The sequence below is a fragment of the Eulemur rufifrons genome, chromosome 6, assembly GCF_041146395.1.
Source record: "Eulemur rufifrons isolate Redbay chromosome 6, OSU_ERuf_1, whole genome shotgun sequence".
Lineage (NCBI taxonomy): Eukaryota > Metazoa > Chordata > Mammalia > Primates > Lemuridae > Eulemur > Eulemur rufifrons.
This window is the reverse complement of record NC_090988.1, coordinates 17,921,853-17,947,386: the sequence shown is the minus strand read 5'-3', so window position 1 is coordinate 17,947,386 and position 25,534 is coordinate 17,921,853. Positions and strand designations below refer to the sequence as shown.

The following is a 25,534-nucleotide window of genomic DNA, read 5'->3' as shown; positions in this document are numbered from 1 at the left end:
CATATTCTAGGTCTTTTTCATTTCCACATGATTTTAGAATTATCTTGTCAGTTTCCTATTAGGATTTTGATTGTAATTGCATTGAATGTATAAATCAATTTGGAGAAAATTGGTATCTTAAACAATATTGAGTCTTTCAACTCATGAACACAGTCTGTTGCCATTTACAGTATTTAGATTTCTTTTTTCTTTTTTCTTGTTTTTAAGAGATGAGTTCTTGCTCTGTTCCCCAGGCTGGAGTGCAGTGGCTTGATCATAGCTCACAGTAGCCTCAAACTCCAGGCTCAGGTGATCCTCCTGCCTCAGCCTCCCGAGTAGCTGGGACTACAGGTGCTGCATGCCATCATGCCCAGATAATTTTTGTACTTTTTTTTTTTTAATTTTTTATTTCATCTTATTGTTATGGGGGATACAGAATTGCAGGTTACATACGTTGCCCATGTACCGCCTTTCCCCCCAAGTCAGAGCTCCAGGCGTGTCTGTTCCCCAGGTAGTGCACGTTGCACCCATCATGTAGGTATATATCCCTCCCCTCCCCACCCCCCCCTTCCCGAGTCAGCACCTTCAAGCGTTACCATTTCCCAAACGGTGCGCAATGCACTCATTGTGTAGGCATACCCCCATCCCCTCCCCCACCCCCCACCTCAGTCTGATATCTGATTGGTGTCGTTCCCAGATGTGTATTTAGGTGATGTTCAGGGAAACCAATTTTCTGGTGAGTACATGTGATGCTTGTTTTTCCATTCTTGGGATACTTCACTTAATATAATGGGTTCCAACTCTCTCCAGGAGAACCATAGAGATGTCGTATCTTCATTATTCCTTATAGCTGAGTAATATTCCATGGTATACATATACCACAGCTTACTAATCCAATCATGTATTGATGGGCATTTGGGTTGTTTCCACATCTTTGCTATTGTGAATTGTGCTGCTATAAACATTCAGGTACATGTGTCTTTGTTACAGAATGACCTTTTTTCCTTTGGGTATATGCCCAGTAATGGGATTGCTGGGTCAAATGGCAGGTCTACTTGAATCTGTTTAAGATACCTCCATAATGAATTTTTGTACTTTTTTTTTTGTAGAGACAGGGTCTTACTATGGTGCTTAGGCTTGTCTTGAACTCCTGACTTCAAGCCATCCTCTCATTGTATATGTTTCTTCAGAAAAAAATTCCGGGGTTTGGATTGATATATTAAAAGTTGTGTAGAATTTAAGTACTGTTAATTAATACTAAATTAATTTCCATTAAAGTTTAGCAATCCCACCAACACTTATGATTATTCATTTAGAAATATTATCCATTAAAAAATTGCCAATCTAAAAAAAATTGTCATTCCAAGGGCAAGAAATTATACCTGGTTGTTTTAATTTGCAATTCCCAAGTTGTTCATAGAATTGAATTGGCTATCTGTTGGCCATTTGTTTATCTTTTGTGATTTGTTTGTTTATATCTTTTGCCTTTTTGTCTATTGGGTTGCTTGTCTTTTTGTTTTTGTTAAGGTAGTAGAACTCTTAGATTATTCTGGTATTAGTCTTACTACTATTATTTCTACTGTTTTCTCCCATTCTCATGTGTTTTAATTTTGTTTATGCTTTCTTTTATTGTGCTGAAGTAAAATTTTTTTATTTTTTTTATTGTGGTAAAATATACATAACATAAAATTTACCATTTTAATCATTTTTAGTATACAGTTCAGCGGCATTAAGTACATTCATAATGGTTTTTTTTTTTTTTTTTTTTTTTTGAGACAGAGTCTCACTCTGTTGCCCGGGCTAGAGTGAGTGCCGTGGCGTCAGCCTAGCTCACAGCAACCTCAAACTCCTGGGCTCAAGTGATCCTACTGCCTCAGCCTCCCGAGTAGCTGGGACTACAGCTATGCGCCACCATGCCCGGCTAATTTTTTCTATATATATATTTTAGTTGGCCATATAATTTCTTTCTATTTTTAGTAGAGACGGGGTCTCGCTCTTGCTCAGGCTGGTCTCGAACTCCTGACCTCGAGCGATCCACCCGCCTCGGCCTCCCAGAGTGCTAGGATTACAGGCGTGAGCCACCGCGCCCGGCCCATTCATAATGTTATGTTACCATCACTACTGTCCATCTCCAGAACTCTTCATCTTGCAAACTAAAACTCTGTACATATTAAACACTAACTCCCCATTTTCCGCTCTCCTCAGTCTCTGGCAACCACCATTCTCCTTTCTGTCTCTATGAATTTGCCTATTCAAGGTGTTTCATGTAAGTGGAATCATACAATATTTGTCCTTTTGTGTCTGGTTTCTTTCACTTAGCATAATGTCCTCAAGGTTCATCCATGTGAAGGAATTTAATTCTTTCTTAAGGCTGAATAATATTCCATTGTATGTATGTACTTCATTCTATTTATTCATTCATCTGTCAGTGGAGATTTGGGTTGTTAACACCTTTTGGCTATTGTGAATAATGCTACTGTGGACATTGGTGTACAAATATGTGTTTGAATCCCTACTTTCAAGTCTTTTTTTTTTTTTTTTTTTGAGACGAGTCTCGCTCAGTTGCCTGGGCTAGAGTGAGTGCCATGGCGTCAGCCTAGCTCACAGCAACCTCAAACTCCTGGGCTCAAGCGATCCTCCTGCCTCAGCCTCCCGAGTAGCTGGGACTACAGGCACATGCCACCATGCCTGGCTGATTTTTTCTATTTTTTTTAGTGCCCAGCTAACTTTTTTTTCTATTTTTAGTAGCGATGGGGTCTCATTCTTGCTTAGGCTGATCTTGAACTCCTGAGCTCAAGTGATCCTCCCGCCTCGGGCTCCCAGAGTGCTAGGATTATAGGTGTGAGCCACCATGGCTGGCCCCTACTTTCAATCCTTTTGGGTATGTGCCCAGAAGTAGAATTGCTAGGTTATATGGTAATTCTGTGTTTAATTTTTTTGAGGAACTGCTACTGTTTTCAACAGTGGCTGCACTGTTTTACATTCCCACCAGCAATGCACAAGGCTTCCAATTTCTCCACATCCTAGCTAACACTTGTTATTTTTTGGGTTTTCGATAATAGCCATGCTGATGGGTATGAAATGGTATTTCATTGTAGTTTTGATTTGCCTTTCCCTAATGTTTAGTGATATTGAACATCTTTTTGTATGCTTATTTGTCATTTGAATATCTTCTATCATTGTCTTTTTTTACCCCTGATATTTTTCTGTTTCTGCTCATTTTCTCTTTTATTTGAATTGAGATTCAGCTTGTCAAGTTTCAAAAGAAGCTTGATTGGGATTGTATTGGATTTATACATTAATCTGAGGATTATTGGCATCTTTATAGATTTGAGTCTTTCTATTCTGAAACATAGAATGCCTCTCCAATTGTTTTTTTCTTTTTTTCCCTGACTTTTCAGTAAAGCTTTATAAAGATTTTGCACATTTTGGATTTATTCCTGAGTATTTTATCCTTTGCATTACTGTTGTAAATGAGATTCTTTTTCCTGTTAGCTGTCCTAATAGATTATTGTTAATGGTGGATGGGATGAATGGTTTACTTTGGTGTTGTCCATGTTGATGCATGGATTCTTGAAATACACCTCCTACATTATTTTCTTCTACCATTGGTTCACACTAGCTTGGATTATTGCTTCTCATGAGTTTATAGTCTTGCAAAATCAGAGCTTTCACAACACATTCTTCTTCCTCACACTGTTTATTAAAATATTAAGCAAGATCTATCCTAGCACTTATTTCTAAGGTACCATAGTGTTTATACTTCTCCATCTACATAAAACCAAGTTCATTCCTACTCTAGTCTAGCATGCATTCTCAGGAACTCCAATAATTATACATCACCATCTAGAGAAGTCCTTGGGTATCCCTGTCCTGTCTTCCATTATTTAGGTTAGCTCCTTATTCTTAGCCAAATGGTCCCCTTCCATTTTGTACGAATCCTTTTCTCCCTCCCTTGCTCTCTTATCCCCTCTTCTTCCTCCCCCTTTCCTCCTCTTCCAGCTTCTCCCTCTTTTTCTTCTTTTTGTTTTTCCTAAATACATTTGTACTTGAGCAGGGACTAACTTCTGAACTCTGCTCATTCCCAGCCAGGACATCACAGGTGATATTTACTATTTCAACTTTGCTAACGGGCAGTCCACGTGGGATCATCCGTGTGATGAACACTATCGGAACTTGGTGATCCAAGAGCGGGGGAAGCTGTCAGTTCCTGGGGCCGCTAAGAAGAAAGACAAAAAAAAGAAAAAGGAAAAGAAAGACAAGAAGGACAAAGAGACTGCCAAAAGTGCCCTGGTGAGTTAGTAGATGCCAGCTCCAAGAGAGGCCAGGGCTAAAACTTGAGGGGACATTGGGAACCTCTAGGTGTCTACAGCTGGGAGGGTAAGAGCAACAACAGTATAGTAAATTCTTGATAGTACATTGTCTGAATTTTGCCTGTCTTCTGGAGGATTTTCCTTTTAGTGTCTAGTTGTTACCTTCTCTAAACATTTTCTTTTCTCCCCACTTGGGAAGCACATGTTACCTAATAGGATCAGTGAGAGAGCATGCTCTGCTGAGTATGGCTTTTTACAGTGCCAGTGGTAGTGATGGCATTGCCACTCTGAAGAGTGGGGACAGTGAGCTTAGATGAGTAGAGTGTCCTTCTCTTCATTCAGAGTCAGGGCTTCCTAGTGTGGGTTTGTTAATGTCTTAAAGTGGTGTGAATTCCTGTAAGTCAGATGTAGCCATAAAGCCATAATTCGGTTGTCAAAACACCAGTGCTTTCAAGATTCAAAAGAAAAGCCTTGTGCTTTGTCTGCTCCTGTGGATTGTCTTTGTTGCCAGTGTGCTCAGTTAATGGTGGATAACTGAAATTTAATTGCATTGTGATCTGAGTGCAATCGGATTTCAAAAGGGCTCTTACCCAGTGGTCCCCAACCTTTTGGGCACCAGGGACTGGTTTCATGGAAGACAATTTTTGCATGGGATTGGGGGGAGGAGGCAGAGCTCAGGAGGTGATGCCAGCGATGGGGAGTGGCTGTAAATACAGGTGAAGCTTCACTTGCTCACTGCCCGCTCACCTCCAGCTGTGCGGATCCTCAGTTCGTAAGTTTCGTGGAAGACAGTTTCTCCATGAAGGTTTTACGGGGTGCAGCCCAGTCCCTAACAGGCCACTGACCAGTACCGGTCCACAGCCCAGGGGTTGGGGACTGCAGCTCTTATCCGTTATTGTTTTATTTGTCCCTCCAGCACATTTGAACCTAGGAGGTAGAGCTATCACCCTCATTTTTTAGATGGAGCAGCTGAGACTTTGAGCCATACTGAAGTGAGGCCCAGGCTCTCCCAGAATGCTATGGTGGTGCAGGGAAACCAGGCCTTCTTCCCTTCACCCAGACATGGGGCAGGTGGGGGCACCCTGAGGAGAGGGAGGGTCGTAGGAACTCGGTTCAGTCAGTGGGAGCACTGGGAATATCTTTTTGACCCTTTCAATGGTCTAGTGGTTTTGCTTTTTTGTTGTAGTCTTTATTTCCCACCAGAGCCTTGTGTGTGCTTCTCAGCAAAGATTTTGTCCATCTTTCTTCTTTCCTAAAGCATCGATTCTGGCTTTGAATGGTTATTGATGGACTTATCCTTTTTGTCATCCCTTAGCTCTGTGGACACTTTTCCCTCCCTCCCCTCCCTGACATACTACTCGTGGTTCTGAGAAGCCAGGTAATAAACATACTCCTCCAGATACAGAAAAGAGGACAAGTAATTGCCAAATAGTTTGAGTTTTCTCATATCATGTTTGAAAGGCAAAAGGTGGCTCAGGGGCTTTTCACTAACTCAGGATTCTTTGAAATGATAATCAGCTATCTGGACAGGCTTTGGCCTGACTAAAGATGGAGAGGGAAGAACTGAAGATGCTGGGGTGGAGGGTTGGGTAAAAGACTGAGTTGTGGGTGTGTGATTGAGTTCTTGGAGCTCCCTGTTAAAAGGGTTCCTTCTGTGGTTTCGGGACATGAGAATAATTGGACAGCCCTAGGCTGTCATTCTGAATCTTTGGGCTCAGGACAGGTACCTCAGACTTGAGTTTGTCCAGAGGACAGTCCTGAGCAGTCCGGACTTAGGTGGTTTGGAGTCTCTGGAGGTGCACACTCACAGCCAGGTGGTGGTTTATCAGGGGTGATTGATTTTTTAGGGTTTCTTTTAGCCCCGAGGGTCTGTGACCATGTGGACATCTCCCAAGCAATACCAACTTGTACCTTTGGTAGAAAACACTAGACTGAATTTCCAAGGCTTAGGTCAGTGGTTATGCTTTCGTCTTAGAAAGTTTGTGGGGTCCGTGATAAGGACTCACAGAACCTGAGAGCTGGATGGTACCTTAGGGATAATCCTGATTGGTGATTTTCAGACTTTTGTTGGTAGTCTTCAAGTCACTTCTTCTATAGAAGTCCAGCTTATAAAAAAAGAAATGGGCTGGGCATGGTGGCTCAGGCCTATAATCCCAGCACTTTGGGAAGCCAAGGTGGGAGGATCACTTGAGGGCAGGAGTTCGAGACCAGGCTGGGTAATATAGCGAGACCCGGTCTCTACAAAAAAAAAAAAAAAAAAAAAATCAGCTGGGTGTGGTGGTACACCTGTAGTCCCAGCTACTCGGGAGGCTGAGGCAGGAAGATCACTTGAGCCCAGGAGTTAGAGGTTACAGTGAGCTATGATCATGTGACTGTACTCCAGCCTGGACAACAGAGCAAGACCCCATCTCTTAAAAAAAAAAGAAAGAAAGAAAGAAAAGAAGTGGAGCTGCTCTGGTTGAACCTGGGGGTATGAGTCTTGATGTTGCCTCTGCTCTATGGCATGTGCACTATAGTGGCTCCCGAGGTACTGAACCTCCCAAGGTTCCATGGAGCAATGTTTGCAAGCCATTGATCTAGTCCAGCCTCTTCCTTATAGATAAGGAAACTAGAACCCAGAAAACAACATAATTTTAGCCCAAGGTAGTTTTTTTATCTTTTTTCCTCTTTGATTTGTGTTTCACTTTAAATGGAGGGTGGGTTTCTGCTAAGGGCTTGCCAAGGGCTAAAGTAGCAAGTATAAATCAGAAGTGCTTTGTCTTAGTTTTCTCTGCATATTTATGTACCCATCTAGGAAACACAGCCTGAGCAGGGACTTCTGCCATCTTCCTTTCTCCGTGGCCCGTCCCCTCCCTCAGCACCTGGGCTTGCTGATCTGGACCTAGACCAAGACATGCAGGCTAGAAGTGAGGGCTCCTTTAAGAAAGGGAGGAGCCCATGCATGCCAGGTGACAGCCCCTGGCTTCACATGGGTGCCCTCCCCAGCAAGCTGCAGCCGCTCTCCAGAGGCCAAGCTTCCCGAAACTACCAGATCTTTGCCGACGTGGAGAAAATCTTAGGCAGGGCCCCCGCCCAGTGCAGGACAGAGTTAGGTGATCAGCAGGGTCTGGAGAAACCCCAGAAAGTAACAGAGAAAATCTACCTGGGGTTTTCAGACCCTGAAATAGAAGAGCTGGAATTGAGGATGAGACAGCAGAAACCCAGCGCTCCAGGCCCTCAGAACACTGGGCCTCTCCAAAATGGGCAGGATCTATTAGAAAGCAAGAGCCAGGCCCCTGTCCACTCAAAGCTTTCTGAAACCATCAAGGGCCCACAGCCGAAAGGGGAGCAGCATAGCCGCAGCTTAGCCAAACTGAGCTCCACTGGCCCTGGAGGGGACAAGGGCCAGAGTCCCAGTCCCCTGCCATCCCCTGAGGAGGAGCCCTCCCTGTCCCTTTGTTCTTCTGACCACATGCCGCCTACTAGGAAGAACAAGGTGTTCTTGTTAGATGGCAGCCCCACTGAAGACCTGAGCTGGCAGGGAGTTCTTGGGGAAGGTGGCAGCATGGGCAAGGGGAGGAGGAGGAGAGAGGCCCCAGGATTGTGGATAGGACAGGTCTCCAAGCTTGTCAACAAGGACATCCCAGGGAGCTGCAAGGAAACAGAGCTCAGTGAACCTGAGGCTCCAGGGGCCTCAGCTGAAGATCCACCTCAGGGACTTTTCCCAATACCACCTGATACCCTGGCATCAGAGCCAGCTCAGAAAGCCCCTTCAGGGAGTGCCCCTGGGGAGCCTCCTACCAGTGAGAAGAGACACCCCCGAGGGTCTCCAGAGTCCCCTGGTGAAGATAGGAAGCCTAGTGAGTCTGGGCCTGACTTGGATAACAGCAGCAGCAACAGCCTGGCCTCACACCTTGACTCCTCTGTCCTGGGTGAGGTGAACAACTTCCCTTGGGACCTGCAGAGCTCACAGGGATTCGAGCAGGCTATGGGTCAGTCAGGCCCAGGACCCGGAGATCAATACTCCAGCCCCTTCCTAGTTCCTCAGTTGTCCAACGTGCAGAGCTCTCCTGAGGAGCAGTCAGAAAGTGAAGACTACACTGAGGATCAGAGGTTCTACCAGCACATCTTGCAGATGGTCAAGATCTCTAGGCGGCTGGAGGGCCTGGAGCTGACTGAGAACGTGCAGGAAATGCCATGCAAAGACTTCGCCAGCATGGTTTGTTGCATGGCAGCTGAGTCTTCCCAGGTGTCTGGTGAGGGTGAGCATGAGGCCATCAGAGCTATGGAGAGGGACTCAAGTTTTCTGGCTCTGGGGCCAGAGCTGCTGGAACATCCTCAGGAGGTGGCCCTTGCCCCTGATGGGCAGGAAACCTCTAAGCAAGCCCATTTCCAGCTGAGCAGCAGCCTCCTCAGGCAGGGGCTAGTCGAGCCGAGCTCCAACGGAGGGCTGGCTGCAGAGCCAGACAGGATGCAGCTTCACCAGGTAGGCTTCTTAAAGAGAATGGCCTAAAGGCCTCAGTGAACTTGACAGGGAGGGAGCAGGTGGAGTTGATGTCTTACCGCAGCCATTAGGTCTGCTTTCCTGTTACTCACCCTGTCTTGGTAACTGCTGATCCTTTAACTACCCGAATGGCCATCTTACGGGATGACACGTATTTCAGCTTTCGTTATCGCCTGCAAGATAGGCTGAGGGTATCTGTGACTTCCCTTCTATATCTCTAACTGTAATTTCATGGGTGGTTCACATTTTTAAACATGACCAGTTTTGAGGGTGGGCAAGGTGGCACTGACCCTGGCACTCATGCAGGATATAGGCACCTTTCTGGGATTTGGAAAGCCTTTCCTCTCAGTTCTAGAGAAAGGTCCTTCCAAGTAGGCACCCTGCCCCAAAGCTCTGAACTTTATCCTTTCTTGGAATCATACAGCACTAGAGAGTTAATACTCCCACAAAGGACTGAAGCTGAGAATCTCTGTCTGCCGTCCAGTAAGCTGCTTCTGTTCCTTGCTTCCCAGGGTCCCCAGAAAAACCACATGGATAACCTGTGGCAGGGTTGTGCTTTCCCTATTTGAGACTTCATTAGTGACTTCACTTCTTCTTCTATTGGGTTTTGCCAAAGGGCTGGCCTTGCCCCGTCTTTCGACTTTTGTCTTTTTAAAGAATCACTGTATTTTTCATTCAGAAGTCAAGTTGGATCAGAGACCATGGGGATCAATCTGAATTTTCCCAGCTATTCTTTTGCTGCTGCCCAGCTGTGGCTTACCCAGTTGTTCCCTCCAGCTCCTAATTGCTGGCTTGCACTGGTTCTCCCTTAGCTTTAATAACTACTGTAGCACTATAAATATCAGATAAGCTGCAGATTATCCTGAAAGTTTTAATTAGCCCAATGGCAGCAAGTTTATCCGCTCTGAAGGACAACGCCATGCACAGCCCCATACTCAGAGTTAATGGCCATCTATAGAGGATGATCAGCTAGGAGCCAGGAATATATAATTTCCCTGCTAACCACTGATTTGGTAAAGGCCTGGGAGAACAAAGCCCTCAGCATGCCTGTCTCCCTTCCTCAAGCCCCCAGCATGTTAGCAAATTAGCCATGTTAGGAGTCTATAATTTTCCATAAATATAGTGTGGGAAGAATTTTGCTTACTGATACATGGGCTGGTAGGGAGGGCTGAAGCCAGGAGGAGTAGCCCCGGTTTACCTTGGGGAAGCTTTCCTGGGCTCTTTTCTCTGCTACAACCAGAAGGCAGTATAAAGTACCATCTTAGAGATAAGGTTCCAATCCCATCTCTGCCTCTCACTGGCCCTGTGACTTTAGGGCAGGGTTCTTGACCTCACCAACTTCCACTTGCTCACGTGGGTACTGTGGATAATGGCAGAGCCCGCCTCAGGTGGTTGTGAGAGTAAAACGAGACGTTGCACGTGAGGTGTTGAGCCAGTTCCTGATGTGCGGTGCCTGGTTTAGCCAGTGCCGGTGTCTAGCCAGCGCCTTTTTGGCCAACTTTATCATTATCAGCTCCCTTTCTCCCTAACAAAGATACTCTACAACAAGCAAAGCTGCAAAGTCTTGCGAGTGGGTCTCACCTCACTTTCCAGCTGAGCCCTCCTGTGCAGAAACAGGCCCTAGTGGGGACCTGCCCACTGGTGTGGCCCCTGGGCCATGTGAACTTCCTCCGCTTGACCTCTTCTGGGTTCCCCTTTCTCTCTTCAGTCCCTGTGGGATTAGAGAGGAACAGAATTTTTGTGTTTTTTATACATCTTAAGTTTGGGATATGAATTTTGAGAAGTCATTTGTAAATATCCCCAGATTGCTCTCCTTGCCTCTGCTTCTAATAAGCCCAGACCACTGTAATGCGAATCCCTGCAATAACAGCAATTCCATAACGTTGGTGGAGCCCTGGGCCACTCACAAGGCCCCTTGCGCTTATTCTCTCCTTTGAGCTTCTCAGCAGACATTCTCAGGTGGCAAGGTACACGTCACTTCCATCTTGTAGAGGAGTAAACTGAGGATCCGAGAGTCTGAGGTCTCACGAATTCTGACTCCCAGCCTGGTTTCTTTCCCCAGTCTTGGCACGAAGCCCTCGTTTGGCCCTCCTGAGAACAGGGAAACGAAGGGACCTGGTCAGCCCCACTGCTGCCCTTTAGCAAGGCTCCTTTCGGCCACCTTCCTCATCAGTGAAGAGGGGAAACAGAGTCCTTCTTCTGTTGCTCGTGTATATTTTTTCATAATGTTTATTTTCATCAAAGTAATGCATGCCCATAGTTTTAAAAAAAAAGTCAAATAGTACTAAACAGCACATAGCAAAGTACAGCAGTTCTCTGCTACATAAAGCCCTCCCCAGAGGCAGCCACTTTCTTTTGGTGTTTACTTCCATCTTTATAAATAATATGCTTAGACCGCTTTTTCTTGACTCATCAATTTTAAACTTTATCTATTGAGACATCTCCCTCTGGTAGATGAGGATTTGTCTCTGCGTTCCCCTCCCGCATCCTTCCTATATGGCTTCTGAAAGAGAGCAGAGCCCCACGCAGCATCTGCCAGATGTAAAAGAACTGTTTACTGTGAGACAGCGTTGAGTTATGAGAATCAGGAAACCAGCCTGTGATTTCTCACACAGTTGGCACAATGGTAATTTCTGGATGTTGTGTTTCATTAGCAGCCTCTGAGCGGAGGTGGTTTAAATTTGAGCGCGCAGGATTTAGATGTTTTATTTTTATATCTGTCTCCAACACTCTCAGAGCCATGTGGTTTCTTGGGTTTGTGACAAAATGTTTTCTGTTGCCCAGGGCCTGAGTTCCTCGTTAGCCCCAGTTCACGTTCCTCTCGGGGGCCTGGCTCCTTTACGAGGCCTTGGAGATGCCCCACCCCCTGCTCTTCGTGGATCTCAGAATATGAGCCTGGGGAGCTCAGTGGAGTCTGGTCAGCTTGGAGAACCCACACTGGTAAGTACGTTCTCTTGTGTTCGGTGTATTTAGTTACCATGGGACGTCCTGTGTGCCATGCTGGAAACATTGGCCCATAGATGAGAAATAGAGGGAATAGGCTGAGTCCTCAAAGTCCTCTTCATAATCCAGTTGGGAAGATGAGTCACACCTGTGTGAGTGTGGACTCTGGAGGACAGACCCATGCTATAGCAACATCAGTGCTTATTTCCCCGTCCATACAGCCAGGACAATAGGAGTTGGACAAGGGAGTCACTAGTGTGAACTGGAGTCACCAAGAGTGGGGAAGGCATTCTAAATAAAGGTTATTCCAAAGGTCCCCAACATGTGTCCCTTGACTGTTCTGTATTTTGGATCCTTCACAGGGTCTCAAGACTTCTGCCTTTGCAAAGGGTCTCTTGGGCTCTATCAATGAGGACAAGAATGCTCTCAGCCTCTTGGCTTTAGGAGAGGAGACCAACGAGGAGGATGAGGAGGAGAGTGACAACCAGGTAATGATGATGTCCTTTCCCTGGCATGGAAGCCCCCTGTACTATTTTTTTTTTTTTTTTTGAAAAGAATTTTTTATTGTGATAATATATGTATAACATAAAATTTGCCATTTTAACCATTTTTAAATTACAAGTTAGTGATATTAATTATCTTCACAATGTTGTGCTCCCATCACCACTATCCATTTCCAGAACTTGTTCATTATCCCAAGTAGAAACTCTGTACCCATTAAGCAATAACTCCCCATCTCCCTCCCTCTAGCCCTTGGTAACCTCTAATCTACTTTCTGTCTCTATGACTTTGCCTATTCTAGGTACCTCATGTAAGTGGAATTATGGAATATTTGTCCTTTTGTGTCTGGCTTATTTCACTTAGCATAATGTTTTCAGGGTTCATCTGTGCTACAGCATGTATTAGAACTTCTTTCCTTTTTAAGGCTAAATAATATTCTATTGCATGTATATGTCGCGTTTTGTTTAACCATTTATGTGATAATGCATACGTGAGTTGTTTCCATCTTTGGCTAACCTCTGTGCTATTTTAAAAATAAGTAAAAATGATTTTCCAGCCCACAGTTTCATTTCTTAACTAGTCTATATGCCTCGTAGGTCTGAACCAGAAGGCACAATCAACAAGAAGCTTCTTGGCCACTTGCTTGGCACAAAGCATTGTTCACACTGGATGAAGGGCTGTTTAGTGAGGCTGCCTTAGTGGAGGTCCTGCCCTAGAGTCCTCTGAAGCCCTGTCTGGGCACCGCCTGCCAGCTCAGCAGTACCCTACTTTTCCCTCTGCATGCCTCTCACCCTAGGCCGATGAGTTTCCTTAGACTTACCACTCATAACCACTTTTGTTTCTAGAGTGTCCACAGCTCAAGTGATCTTCTTAAGAACCTGCACCTGGACGTTGGGGCACTGGGAGGTGACTTTGACTATGAGGTAAGATCTCAAAGCCCCTGCAGGCAAATCTATCAGCCTAGTATATCCCTCCTTCCTTATATTCAGCCTTTCTAATTTGTGGATGCATATTTGGAAAGAGAACTGTTTTGTCCTAGGCCTGTCCAGGTGGGATTTCTGGTGTTTGGGAAGGAAGAGAGTGGAAGGGAATACGTTCATTTATTCATTTATCAAAGAATCACTATTTAATGAACATTTCTACCTGAGGCATTTTCTAGGTCTATAGGTCATACAGATATAAATGAGATATGATTACTGCATTGTGAGATTCTATAGTGTCGTAGAAGAGAGACTTAAATGACTAGGACACAGGCTAGAATGCAATGACGTTGTAAGGAAGGTAAGCAGAGTGCCATGGGAAGGGAGAATTAGGGGGCTCCTATCCCTTTGGATCAACCGGGAAAGGCTGTATTGAGACATTGACATCTGAGGTGAAACAGGAAGGAGGATGGGCAGGTGAGAGAGAAGTCCAAATGCAGGGAACTGCACAGGCAGAGGGAAAACTTGGGGCAGACAAAGTGTCTCCTTAGACTGGAGTATGGAGCATGTGTGGGAGGGCAGTGGGACATGAGACTGGGGTGGGGGGTAGGTTGGGCAGGCCCTGGAGCACCTCAGTGGCAGGCCAAGAGGTTTGGATTGGATTACACAGGCATTGGGAGCCATCTGAGTTTTTTTAACAGAGTTGTAACAACATCCTGAATCTTAACATGTGTTGGATGCTGGCTCTGTAGCAGGACACTGTGCTGGGCTCTATGGGAGGTATGACATGGCCTGGGTTGCCCTCAAGGAGTATGCAGCTGGGGAGAGGGAATGGATACTAGGTACTTGGCACTTGGTAAGTGCTCAGTAAATTTTGAATGAGTGAATATTTAGGAGCTATAAGGCAGAGGAGTATGTGTACGGAGCTATAGCACAGGAACACTGGAGTGAGGAGTCCTTTGGGGTAAGATATTACTTCCATGGATATCATGGAAAACTTGCTAGAAGAGGTGACATTTGACCTGGGTCTTGAAAAGTAGATAAGTTACAGACATGGAGGATATAAGGAGACGTTCTAGGCAAACAAACAGCTTGAGCAAAAGCATGAGGGCTGGAAAATACAGAATATGGATAGGAATAGCATCTAGAATACTCACCCAAACTCCAACGTTCTTTATTAAAAAAAAAAAAAAAAAACCACACCAAAACTTATCGTGTCATTATAATACCTGAAACCTTCAACGTGTTTTTATACTCAGAAAGGAACATTCCCTACTGTGTGTCCTTTGTTTAGTATCCAATTTATTAATTTTTTCTTTTTTTAATGGAACACTTCATGAATTTGCGTGTCATCCATGCGTAGGGGCCATGCTAATCTTCTCTGTATTGTTCCGATTTTTTAGTATATGTGCCGCCAAAGTGAGCACAAATTATTAACTATTAAATAATAGTTCTTGAAATATTTCCAAAGTATTTATACAACCAATGAATAATGAAGCCAACAGGTTATATTTCCCTAAACATTTAAATATTGGTTATAGGCTAAATTCGTTAAACTTTTCACAAGTCTAATATACCAAATTCTTTTAAATACCTTACAATCAAACAAGTCACTCACACTTCATTAGAATTATCACAAAGCTGGCCAGTAAAACAAAAGTGCTTATATCATGGATTCGAATTTGTTTCCTCATTATCCCTTGTTATTTCTGACTCTTATTAATATTTCTTGGTCTTCACCTTACCTTGAGATCCAGGATTACTGTCTCAGGTCAGCTGAGGTTTCAGATGCTGGCTGATAGCCCCTGACTTGGTACTTCAGACCTGAGTTGTAGATGGACCTTCCAAGGTGACCCAACTCTACCTATTGGGCAGGCCCCTTTTTGTAGTTAGGCTTTGCCTATTAGCTCAGAAGCTGTCTAGCTTTTTGGCTATGCACAATCAGGTATGCTTTGATTATGACTTTAACATTTCCTGCCAAATGTGACACTTTTTTCTGAGTGTCCCATCTTTACCATCAAGGTGATATATGTCTATTTGAAACTGTTCCTTCTGATTGGGGCCTGGTCTGGTTGTATGAAATCCAAAGCCTTCAGTCTGTTCGGTTCCCTGAAATGACAACTTTGTTTTCTTCTCTTCTACCAGTAAGACCTATACTGATGGACTCAAAGGAGATGCTTGGGTTTTGTGCCGAGAAGGATGTCCATGAACAGGAGTAGGGGAGAGGGCTTGTTTGCTTTGGGAAATAGAGGACACTGTCCATAAGAATGAGCACATCGAGTGTGGAGATTCTGCCCTGTTCCTGTCTGTATGTCCAGGCAGCACCTTGCCTGCTGCCTGGAACAGAGAAGTGCTTGGGTTTTGTTCAACAAGTAAGGGAACGAGTATGTGAATGGGTGAATAAGCCACGCTGGATCAGGGAGGGTCTCTAGGGAGGTTGTGTTGTATTTTTTCCTTGCCTTGGCTTTCCCAGGTTCTGGATAGAGTGGGGTACTTCGTCCCTACTGCCAGCTGGTGGATTGAAGATCTTGATGTGGATTGATCCTGATTCACTTGGGCTAGTTAACATTTACTTCATAACGGATTATAAATGTCAACAAAAAAAGGATTTTCTTCTTTGACATGTTTTGGATTTCTAAAAGCTTTCCTTCTGATGATTATGTGCTTCTTTGGGGGAGCTTTTAAACATTTTTATAACTTCTTTAATATAAATAGTCACCCCAGTGTGATGAGGGGAAATGTCTGGAATGGGCGGTGTTAAATACACCTCCCACCCTAGTCTCTAGCATCCCAGCAGATTTAGTTCTTTTTGCCACATGGAGTGTTAGATTCCTATGTTCTAACTTCAGGCAGCAATTAGGGCTTTTCCTGTTGAGGAACGTTAGTGGTAGGGACGAATGGGGGTTTCAGGACAGGCAGTGTAGCCTTTGCTTGGGCCCTGCCCTTTGAAAACAGCTTTTGTCTCAGTTAACAGTCTTTGGATTCTCTGAACTGCCCGCTTTCCCCACTCCTCAGTGTTCCAGGCAGCCCTGGGTGGAGATCTTCTGCTGAAGTTCGTTCTGCCCTGTCTCACGAGCAGTCACTTTGTTCATGCTTCCATGAGAGGGCAGTAGGGTGGCAAGAATGCATCTCTTCCTCTCCTTCTCCCTCCTCTCCTGCCTTCCGACTTAAACCTCCTTCTAGTCTGTTACAGACTCAAGAGGGAAAGGTTCATGGAACCAATGCTGAGAATGCTGAGAACAAGGAGAGGCTGAAGGGTAGGCAGCAGGCGGCATGTGGCCATGTGGAGCTGGTGAAAAGCCCATCAGCAGATCAAAAGAGCGGGAGGCAGCCTGGGCTTAGGAATAACAGGATGATGTCAGTGTGATTGGAAAGTGCGAACAACACCAGGGAGCTGTGCAAAGAATTGAGACCAACTGGGTAGAAATGAAACCTGGAAAATAAACTGGACTGATAATCAGCTTGGTGGGCATCTCCCCAGAACAGAGGCAATACACAGACATGGTGTTCAGCTCCCTGTCGCTGGCGAGCCCCATCCTGTGTTGTGTGGGTTATAGGAGCCCCTGCCTTTGTGCTCTGGGCTAGAGGAGGGGGACTGCAGCACTGGAGACCTCGTGGCCTTTAGGGCTATGGTAAATATTTATGCAACTCTTCTTACAAGCACTCTACTGCACCCCCTCCTCATGCAGATGGTAAGGTCTTATTTGAAAAAGCAGCAGAAATATGCCTTGAGATACTCAAGGACCTGGGGCTATGACAGGAGGAGACAGGAGTCTGAGCAGGGATGAGCTGAGGGCCAAGCTGTGCCGTGGCTGCAGGCCCCCCTGCCTTCGCCTGCACTCCCCACAGAGCCCGGGGCAGGAGACTACGTGCTGTGCACTAGGCCGGTGCCTGGAGTGTGTCTTCTGGTTGGGGCTTTAGTCCCAGTGACCTGACAAGGAGCAGGGGTCCTTGAAGGGAGCTGAGTGTGGGATAGGATGGGTTTTCAGACACTCAGCTCTTGTTCTTCCATTTATGGGTAATCTGCACTCTTCCCTCTGCTTTTCCCACCGTCAAGATGGACCTCTGGCTGTCCTGTCATTGCAGTGAGTTGACATGGGTGCAGAGAATGCAAGTCATTTATTTTAATATTAGCCATATTTTACTATTTTAATATTTACATAGACAAATTAGAACAAACCCCGTCATGTAAAAATCATCTTTGGAAGAATTTAAGCTTTAGAATTAGATTGGGCTTAAGATTTTTGTGGTCTGGCTGTATTCCCATGTGTAAGAATGGGAATTTCTACCTATATCTGATATTCTTTGATTCTTGATAGGTTACTTGTTTTTCCATCATCTTGATTAGTTATTTAATTAATAGTTAATATTTGCCCGGCTATGTTCCATTTAATAAGCACTGTAACTAATGTAGTCTAATCCCTATATAACCTTGTAAAGTAAATACTACATCTCCATTCTACAGAATAGGAAGGAAAGCTTCAACTCCTATCTCTGCTTGACACCCTTATTCATTTTTAAAAATTCAGTCAATACGCCTTTACTGAGCATCTATTATGTGACAGAAACTAGGTACTAAGGACAATAGGGAACTAATTTGGTGAGGGAAACAGATAAGGAAATCAGCAATTGTAATGGCTATTATGGTAGAAGATGGAGAAGACTCATTTTAGGTCACCTGACTCAGGGTAAAGGAAGGTGGCCTGGAAGAGGTGATGCTGTGAGGACCAGTGGGGCTTTGTCAGGGTAGAGTGTATGTGTAGGTAAGTGGGTGTTTTAAGAATATACATGGAAAAGTAGCAAAACGGCATGTTTATCTACAGGCAGGAGGAGAGAACATCTGCAGAGTTTGGCGGGAGGTGAACCATGAGAGGCAGGCAGGGGCTGGGCTGTAAGGGCTGTGGGCCAGGTGAGGGGGTCTAGGCTTTATCCTGAAGGCCATAGGTGCTGTTTGTGGTCTGATACTTCCTCTGTCCCTAATTCAAGGTCTGTTTCCAGGTAGCCCTCTTGGGGGTTTCACTCCTTACTTCAAGCAGGAGAGCCTTTCCTTAATGTCAGGATGAACCTGGCCAGGGTAGATTGGCCCTGCTTGCCTAGCGAGGTGGGTGTGGCTGCCAGACACTCCTTGCCCACCCCAAGAGACTCCCACCTTCTTCCCAGAGTCCTCAGAGCCCCACAGACCAGTTATTGAGCTCCTGCTGAGTACAGGCTACCTCTGGGGATATGGAGACGGGAAGGCCTGGGCTTAACCTGAAACTGCTTCTCTCGAAGAGGAGTGCTTGTCCTCCTTCCTTCTCTTAGCCTAGTGATCACTGCAGATTTATTCCGTGCTAGAGGTTAGGCCTGTTGAGAGGAGCAGCACTGGAGGGCACCTGCTGTGTGCTGCCATGGCAGGAGGGAAGCCAGCCCTCTGCTTTTCTTTCTGGGACAGGCCCAGGCCTGGTGACAGTATCACCACAGTGTCTCATGGCCTCTTTGCTTTGGGAAGTCAAGGCTCATAACCAGGGCCATCTGGGACACTTTTGTCAATATTAGCTCAATTCCTTGAGGGCAGGATCTATGTCTTGGTCATATTCAGATCCCCAAGGCAGTGTTTGGCACATAGAAGGTACTCAGTGAGTGAACATGTGGGTCTCAGCATATAACATTAGTTAACATTTATGGGACTCTGACAGTGTGCCAGGTACAGTCCTAAGTTCTTTAACTCACTTAATGAGTGTTATCTCATTTACTCTTCCCAACTACCCTATGAGTTAGGTATTATTACTACTATATCCCAGTATTTTAGAGAAACAAACTGAGGCACAGAGAAGTAAATAATTTGCCTAAGGTTACACATCTGTAAGTGTGGAGTTAATTTGAGCCTAGGTAGTCTATCCCTGAAGTTGAGGTCTGAATTACTCTGCTTTACTGCCTCTCTTAACCGTCCTTAGGAAGCTTGGATTAGCTGTCCATAGGCTGTCAGACCTGCAGGCGGCTGGTGATACCTGTGCGCACAGCAGATACTTTAACAAAGCATCAATAAATGCCATGCTTAGGGCTTCTCCTTGGACCTTTTGACTCTTTAGCCATCATGTTCCTTGTTTGAGTCTTCAGGGTAGGGAATCAGGAAGTCTTAAAAGTCTCTCATCAGGCCGGGCAATGTGGCTCATGCCTATAATCCTAACACTCTTGCTTGAGCAAGAGCAAGACCCAATCTGTACAAAAAATAGAAAACTTAGCTGGGCGTGGTGGCATGTGTCTGAGGTCCCAGCTATTCTGAGGAATTTAAGTGGAGGCTGAGGCAGGAGGATTGCTTGAGCCCAGGAGTTTGAGGTTGCAGTGAGCTATGATGTACTCCATTACACTCTAGCTGGGGTGACAGAGTGAGACTCTGTCTCCCCCTAAAAAGAAAATCTCTGATCAGAAACTGTTCAGCTTGGCAGCCCAAGTGTTAGTACAGATGTTTTCTGGGAGGAAGTCTTCTTAGCCTTAGCCCAAAAGAGATCACTGGCTGTATTTCCAAGGGAGGGTTTTCTTTTTCTCTTTTAGCTCACTCTAAAGAATTTAAGTGGAAGCAGACTTTGGTTTTCACTAGTCTTTAAAGTGAGATTTGTGTGTGAGAAACAGAGTGTGGCCGCTGTAGAGGTACATTACTCAGATCTCCTTTCAAGAGACCCTGCCAAGGGAGTTTAGTAGATTGACAGCCCCTAGCCGCTGCCCTTTCCATCCACCCTGCTTCATGGCAAGGTCATGCTTCCTCCTGATGATGGGGCACAGTGGGTCCAAAAGCAGGACCATTTCTGCTGGATGTGGGACTCCTCTAGGCAACCTGCTTAGAGTCTCTCTGCTGGGCTGGCCAAGACTTTCTCGGAACTGTGCTGTGCCCCGAGGCTCTTCCTTCCCTCTCTCCTGTCACAGTTGTCAGACCTGCATTGTGTTCTGAAGCTCTCCTCACCTCCTTTGTCCTTCATAAACGTGTCTCTCAGTAAACCTCTTGCACATCTAATCCCATCTTGGCATCTGCTTCCCAGAGGACCCAATTGGCAGTCCCTGATGGGGGCTGCGGTCTCCAGGTTGCTGATGGTCAACATGTACAGGGGAGGCTTTAGGGAGGAAGGGCACCCTCGTGATATTTTTCCCCCCACTGTCTATTAAAAATGAAAAATAGAAATTCTAGATCTTGTTACCTTTCTCTCACATACCATTCATCATCATCTTAACTAAACATTGACCTCTGAGTCTGCAATCTTATGATTTGGCTAATGGGGCTTTAGCGAGACAGATTTATTATTTGAGAACATGATAGGTGGTGGTGGAGTTGAATAGTCCAATGCAGTGATTTCCAGGCTCACCAGTGGGCAGGAGTAAGGTTGCGTGTATCCAAATCGCTATTGAAATTCTGATTCAGTAGGTCTGGGGTAGCGCCAGGAATCTATGTTTTAGAAAGCTGTTTGGGTGATTGATAAACACTGGGGCCCGAACTTGAGCACTGGCCTGTGGGTCAAGGGATGGCAGCTCCATCTTGCAGCATGTCTCTAAACTTCTTTTATACATTCCTGATGTCTTCCTTTCTGACTTGGTCTGCTGCCCCCTAGGAGTCTCCCAGAACAAGCCAGCCAGAGGAGAAGAAGGATGTTTCTCTGGATTCAGATGCTGCCGGCCCCCTTACTCCCAGCAAGCATTCGAGCCAAGGTGCAGACAGCAGTCTGAGCAGTGCCGATGGCAAAGGGCGACAGAGAAGAAGGACAAGTCCTGTGCTCTCAGAAAAAGAAGAGAATGAGAAGAGTGAGCCTGGGGCTTCCAGGAGTCTGCCGCCCTCCAGGGTGGGCCCCGGGGGAGATGAGCCTGCCAAAGCCTCTAAAAAGGACATGGTGGATGCGGGAGGAGAGAAGGGTTCCAGGAGGGAAGAGGTGAAGGAGCCAAAAAAGGAGGCTTCTGTCCCAGAAGAGAGCAGATCAGATGCCAGCCAGGTAAGTCAATGTATCCCATAGGCAGGTGCCGGCTACAACCCTCTGTTTGTTGCTCTCTTCAGCCCTGTCCAAGTTCCTATCCCCACTTCTTTATTACTGAGTCAGGAGCTTCATTTATAGTCCCTGCACTGGGCTGTCAACATCAGCCCAACCCTTAATTGTGACAAATATGTCCAGACCCAGCAGGCAGTAAAATCCTGAATGAAATTGCAAACCTGCTGTTACTGAAATTCAGAGCAAGAATTTGCTTTTCCATCAGCACCCTCCTGGGATACTCATGTTCCTCTTTTTTCCTACTTACTTCCTCCTCCCTCTTCCTGCCTCCCCTTTCTGCTTCTTGACATTGGTAGGGTCAGTCATGGTTGCAATAGTCTGAGTTCCTATAGAGAGAGGAGAGCACTGTGTGTGGTGGGGGAGGTGGGGCAGGTACCACAGTTGGGAGTCTCCTGCCCCAGCATAGGTTAATTGGGTTACAAAGAGACTTTTCTCATCAATTTCTGTGGCTCTTTCTGAACCAACCCAAGACATGGGAGTGGTTGCTTTAGTAAGACCAGGCCAATGACCAAAATAGACAGAAGTGTGGGTCCCAGTGCGGAGAGCCTTTGGCATTTTAGATTTTGCAACCCTTAGTCCTATTGCTCATCCAGGTAGATGGTGAGGGAATTCATTTAAAGAGCTTTTATCTATTTCCTGGAAAAGATGCTCTCATTCTGTTTTTTAGGATGGCGTCAAACTTCTGTACTGCCAACTTTCTGACCACCCCCACCACACTTGGCTCTCCTTACATGTGTAAATGCACGTTGATCTGATTCAGAGTGTGATCATCTATATTCAGCTGGGCTGCCCAGCCCCAGCGGGGTGGAGGTTGTTGCATGTGTTTGGAGAGAATGGCATGGTCGGTCCATAGGCCTCCCTGGGGTTTTCAAGAAGAGGTGGATTTTGGTTTGGGCTGAGGCCTGAATGGAATTCCCAGGATAGTGACTGTGGCCCTCTTTGCTCTGGGGGGTTTCTCTGTGGGTTTCTCTCCCCAGGAGTCAGAGATTAGTGAACAAGTGAAGGAACCACAGCTCTCAGACTCCACGGCTTCTGACCTCAAGTCCTTCCTTGGCTTGGTGAGTTTGAGATGAGGGCAGTCGAGTGGTGGTGAAGAGCATGGATTTGTGAGTGTCCAAGGTTAAGTAATTTGCCTAGCATCACAGCTTGTAAGCGGGGAAGTTAGAACTCATACTTGGCTCTTGTCTAGCTCCAGATTCACAACCCATTAACTAAGGATAACACTAGCTACTTTGTAGGTTTGTTGTGAGAAGAAAGTGAGGTAGAGAATGTAAAATGTTAGCATATAAATATTAATGTTATTGTTATATATTTAATGGCATTAAAATGTTAGCTATTGTTACTGTTCTGAATTGCCTGTGAGATCATGTGAGTTGCCTCTGGGCTCTAGCAGGAACATTACGTGAACCTAGGAGGTTAGGGACTGATGTGTTTGTGTTTGTGGGATCACTGAGCTGTGGCAAGGACCAGTCCCCAGACTCTGGCCAGGAGGGATGCTGTGGTTTCATTTCTGAAGTTAAGGCTTTGTCCTGGAATGCCAGCATGCACGGTTTCTTTGTCACAGACCTTCTACCCAGCCTGCTGTATCCTGGTTTCATTTGCCAGGTCTGTATCTAAGGGGAGTAGTTCGGGGTGTTTTCTGGCAGAACATTGCCTCTAGAAACCTTACTCCATCTGTTTGGAAGAGGCAGATCAAAGGGAAGGGATTAGTGGGAGAGGGTCAGGGATGAACGGTAATGATATGAGGGGGTGCGGAGGAATTAGGAGGCTGTGTGCTCTCGCCCCTCACTGAGCCATGGGCTTAGGAGGCAGATGGCAGCTGCATTAAGTGGAGTAGAACTCAAACTGAAAGGAAAATGTCACCAAAAAAGAAGAAAAGCCCACGAGCTAGGAAAGGAAGGCAAAAAGTCATGGTTGTTGGCAAAAACTGTCCATGAAGAATAGCCATGTCACGAAACCCTTGGAAGCAAAGGGTCTGGCTCTTCTAAAGCAGTCACCCATGTGGAGAAATGTGCCCATCAGCATTTTTCTTCTCCATGGGAGTGGATGGAGGAAGCCGTGGACAGCAGGACCAGACCTTATCTGGGCATCCCGCCATTTATCAGGGCCGATGACAGAACCGTCCCCATTAGCATGCTGTTGGATAGCAATCCACCACTTAGCCTGGTAGGGATCTTAGGCTCAGAGGGGGTGGGATTGTTGTCTTGTGGCGGCCAAAGGGCAGCAAGGAACTGGCACTATTGTGGGCACTTGCTGCCTGTCCCCAAGAGAAGCCTGTGCAGAAAGTGCCACTTATTAATCCCCATTGTCCAGAGGGGCACCTGTATGGAAAGGGGGATGGAACAAGCTGGAAAGAGCCCGCCAGGCCTCGTTTCCAGACTCTGCTCACAGGTTTTCTGGGTCCTTTGGCCTGCCTTTTGGTGCCCTGGTTGGGCCCTGGAGGGGGAGAGACAGCTGGAAAGTGACATACTTTGCAGCATGTGTCATGGAAAGAGCTTGGGCTTTGGAGTCAGCCCACGCTTCATGTGCCCCTAAACCCCTTGCTCATCAGCTGTGTGACCTTGGGCAAATGACACATGCTCTCCACCTGCTTCCTCATCTGTGTGATGAGGATGGGAGTTTCAGTCTCACAAGGTTATTTTTTCCTCATAATTTTATGAAAAATTTCAAACATATGGAAAAATTAAAAGAATTTTACATACTTACCACCTATAGTCTACAAAATATTTTTACCATACTTGCTTTAGCACATATCTTTGCATCTAGTCACAATGTTATTTTGAAGATTAAAGTAGTAGTTGTTGCAATGTTTATTTAGCATGGAGCCTAGCACAAGGTTGACACTTTTCTGGAAAGTTGGAGTTGGGTAGGGGAGAGGCCCAGGTGGGTGCGGACTGTGACAGAGGCAGAGTTGACCTCACCGTCTCCGCTGTCCCCAGGACTTTGGTTTTCGCAGCCGGATCTCGGAGCACCTGCGGGATGTTGACATGCTTTCCCCGGTCCTGGATGGAGCCCACTGGGAGGTGAGTCTTTCTGGGTGGTGGGCTGGACCTCATTTTCCCTGGCAGCCACTTCATGAGAGCTGAGCCCTGCCCATGCCAGGATACGTTGCTGGAAGTTCTGTCCCTTCTAATTCATTAAGACATGGTCCTGACTGTGCCCCAGTGGAGATGCTGACCATTCCTGCTCTGTTGCTGCTATGAACTAAAGCCTTTTCCCCCCATATATGTATCTGTTTATCCATTTATTCAGCAATCGAGAGTTGACCACTTGCTCGTGTGCAAAGCACTGTGTAGATAGTGGACTTCAGGGCACTTCCCAGCCTGGCCAATCTATCCTTTCCAGACCCATGCCCAGTTCCCCCTCTAGTCCCCCCCACCCTGCCCCCGCCCCACCAGCTGGGTCTGCCACTCACCATTCCTGCCTGGAGCTCACCCTCCCTCCACCTCTGCTACTGCTCCTGCTCTTCCTCCCGCCTGCCTGCCTGCCTGCCTGGCCTGCCTGCCTGCCTGCCATGCTACTTCCCTTGCCTTCCTGGCAAGCTCTTTCACATTCTTGGAGGCCCACCTCTGACACTACTTCCTCTGAACACAATGAATTGTTCCCTCTCTTTGCTCCCCTCAGTGCCTCTTGTTTTGCTTTATGGTTGTCTGTCTGTCTCCCTTGCCAGAGGTAAGGTACGGGCAGGCATGGACGATGTCTGACCCACGTGGGGTACAAAGATGACTAAGCATAGATCTTGTCCTTAAGGAGCTTCGAGCCAAGAAGATAATTTTTTTTCTCTGTGGGTTGGTTAGAAGAAGAGCGATCGTGGCACATGGTCTCTGCAAGTTAAAGGGAGCATTTGGTTTGGGCAAAATGGAATGTGTTGGGTAAAACAAACAAAAAGACGTTTAATATGAACCCAGCCTGGGAGCCTTCAGTGAAATGCATGTTGGAGACAGGGTAGAGTGTTAAGGCTGATTGCACTTGAGCCCTGCATGTTCTTTTCTGATAATGCCCCCCTGGGCCACTACCCAGCCACCAGGTCCCTGCTGGACCTTGGTCACCCTGTTTGCGGTGCTGGAGAGATGTGAAGGCATAGACAAGGGCAGGTGGGATTAGTCAGGAAGGGTTTGGAGCAGGTGAATTGTGAGGCCCCTGTGGCAGTAGGTAAGTGGGAAAGTTAAAGTTACCTAGTTGGTGGGGTGAGGGGTGGATTCCATTGCTCTGGCTCCAAAGCCTGGCCAATATCAGAATCACTTGGGAGCTGGAAAAAAGATTTTTAGATCCCACCTAAGACTCAGTGAGGCCAGCAACCTCTTTCTGGGGCATGTCACTTGGTATAAACCAGTAGCAGGACCTGACTTGGATTTGGTTCTCATGAGGCACCCCCTCGAGGCAGCCAGC

General features: G+C 46.2%; 1 protein-coding gene and 1 non-coding gene across 4 annotated transcripts in view; one reads left to right on the top strand and one right to left on the bottom strand.

Annotated features, from left to right (window-relative positions):
• The window catches only part of CEP164 (centrosomal protein 164), a 63,525-nt gene that overhangs the window by 13,122 nt on the left and 24,869 nt on the right, over window positions 1-25,534 (top strand). For all 3 annotated transcript variants that reach the window (XM_069470848.1, XM_069470847.1, XM_069470846.1), the window contains exons 4-10: window positions 4,068-4,272; window positions 11,560-11,715; window positions 12,081-12,206; window positions 13,065-13,142; window positions 20,717-21,091; window positions 22,123-22,203; window positions 24,085-24,168. In XM_069470848.1, the coding sequence (XP_069326949.1) occupies window positions 4,068-4,272; window positions 11,560-11,715; window positions 12,081-12,206; window positions 13,065-13,142; window positions 20,717-21,091; window positions 22,123-22,203; window positions 24,085-24,168 (1,105 nt within the window). The remainder of the gene's footprint in view (window positions 1-4,067; window positions 4,273-11,559; window positions 11,716-12,080; window positions 12,207-13,064; window positions 13,143-20,716; window positions 21,092-22,122; window positions 22,204-24,084; window positions 24,169-25,534) is intronic.
• On the bottom strand, window positions 14,458-14,566 carry LOC138385549 (U6 spliceosomal RNA). Its single transcript, XR_011233780.1, has one exon. It is a non-coding gene; the product is annotated as a U6 spliceosomal RNA (small nuclear RNA).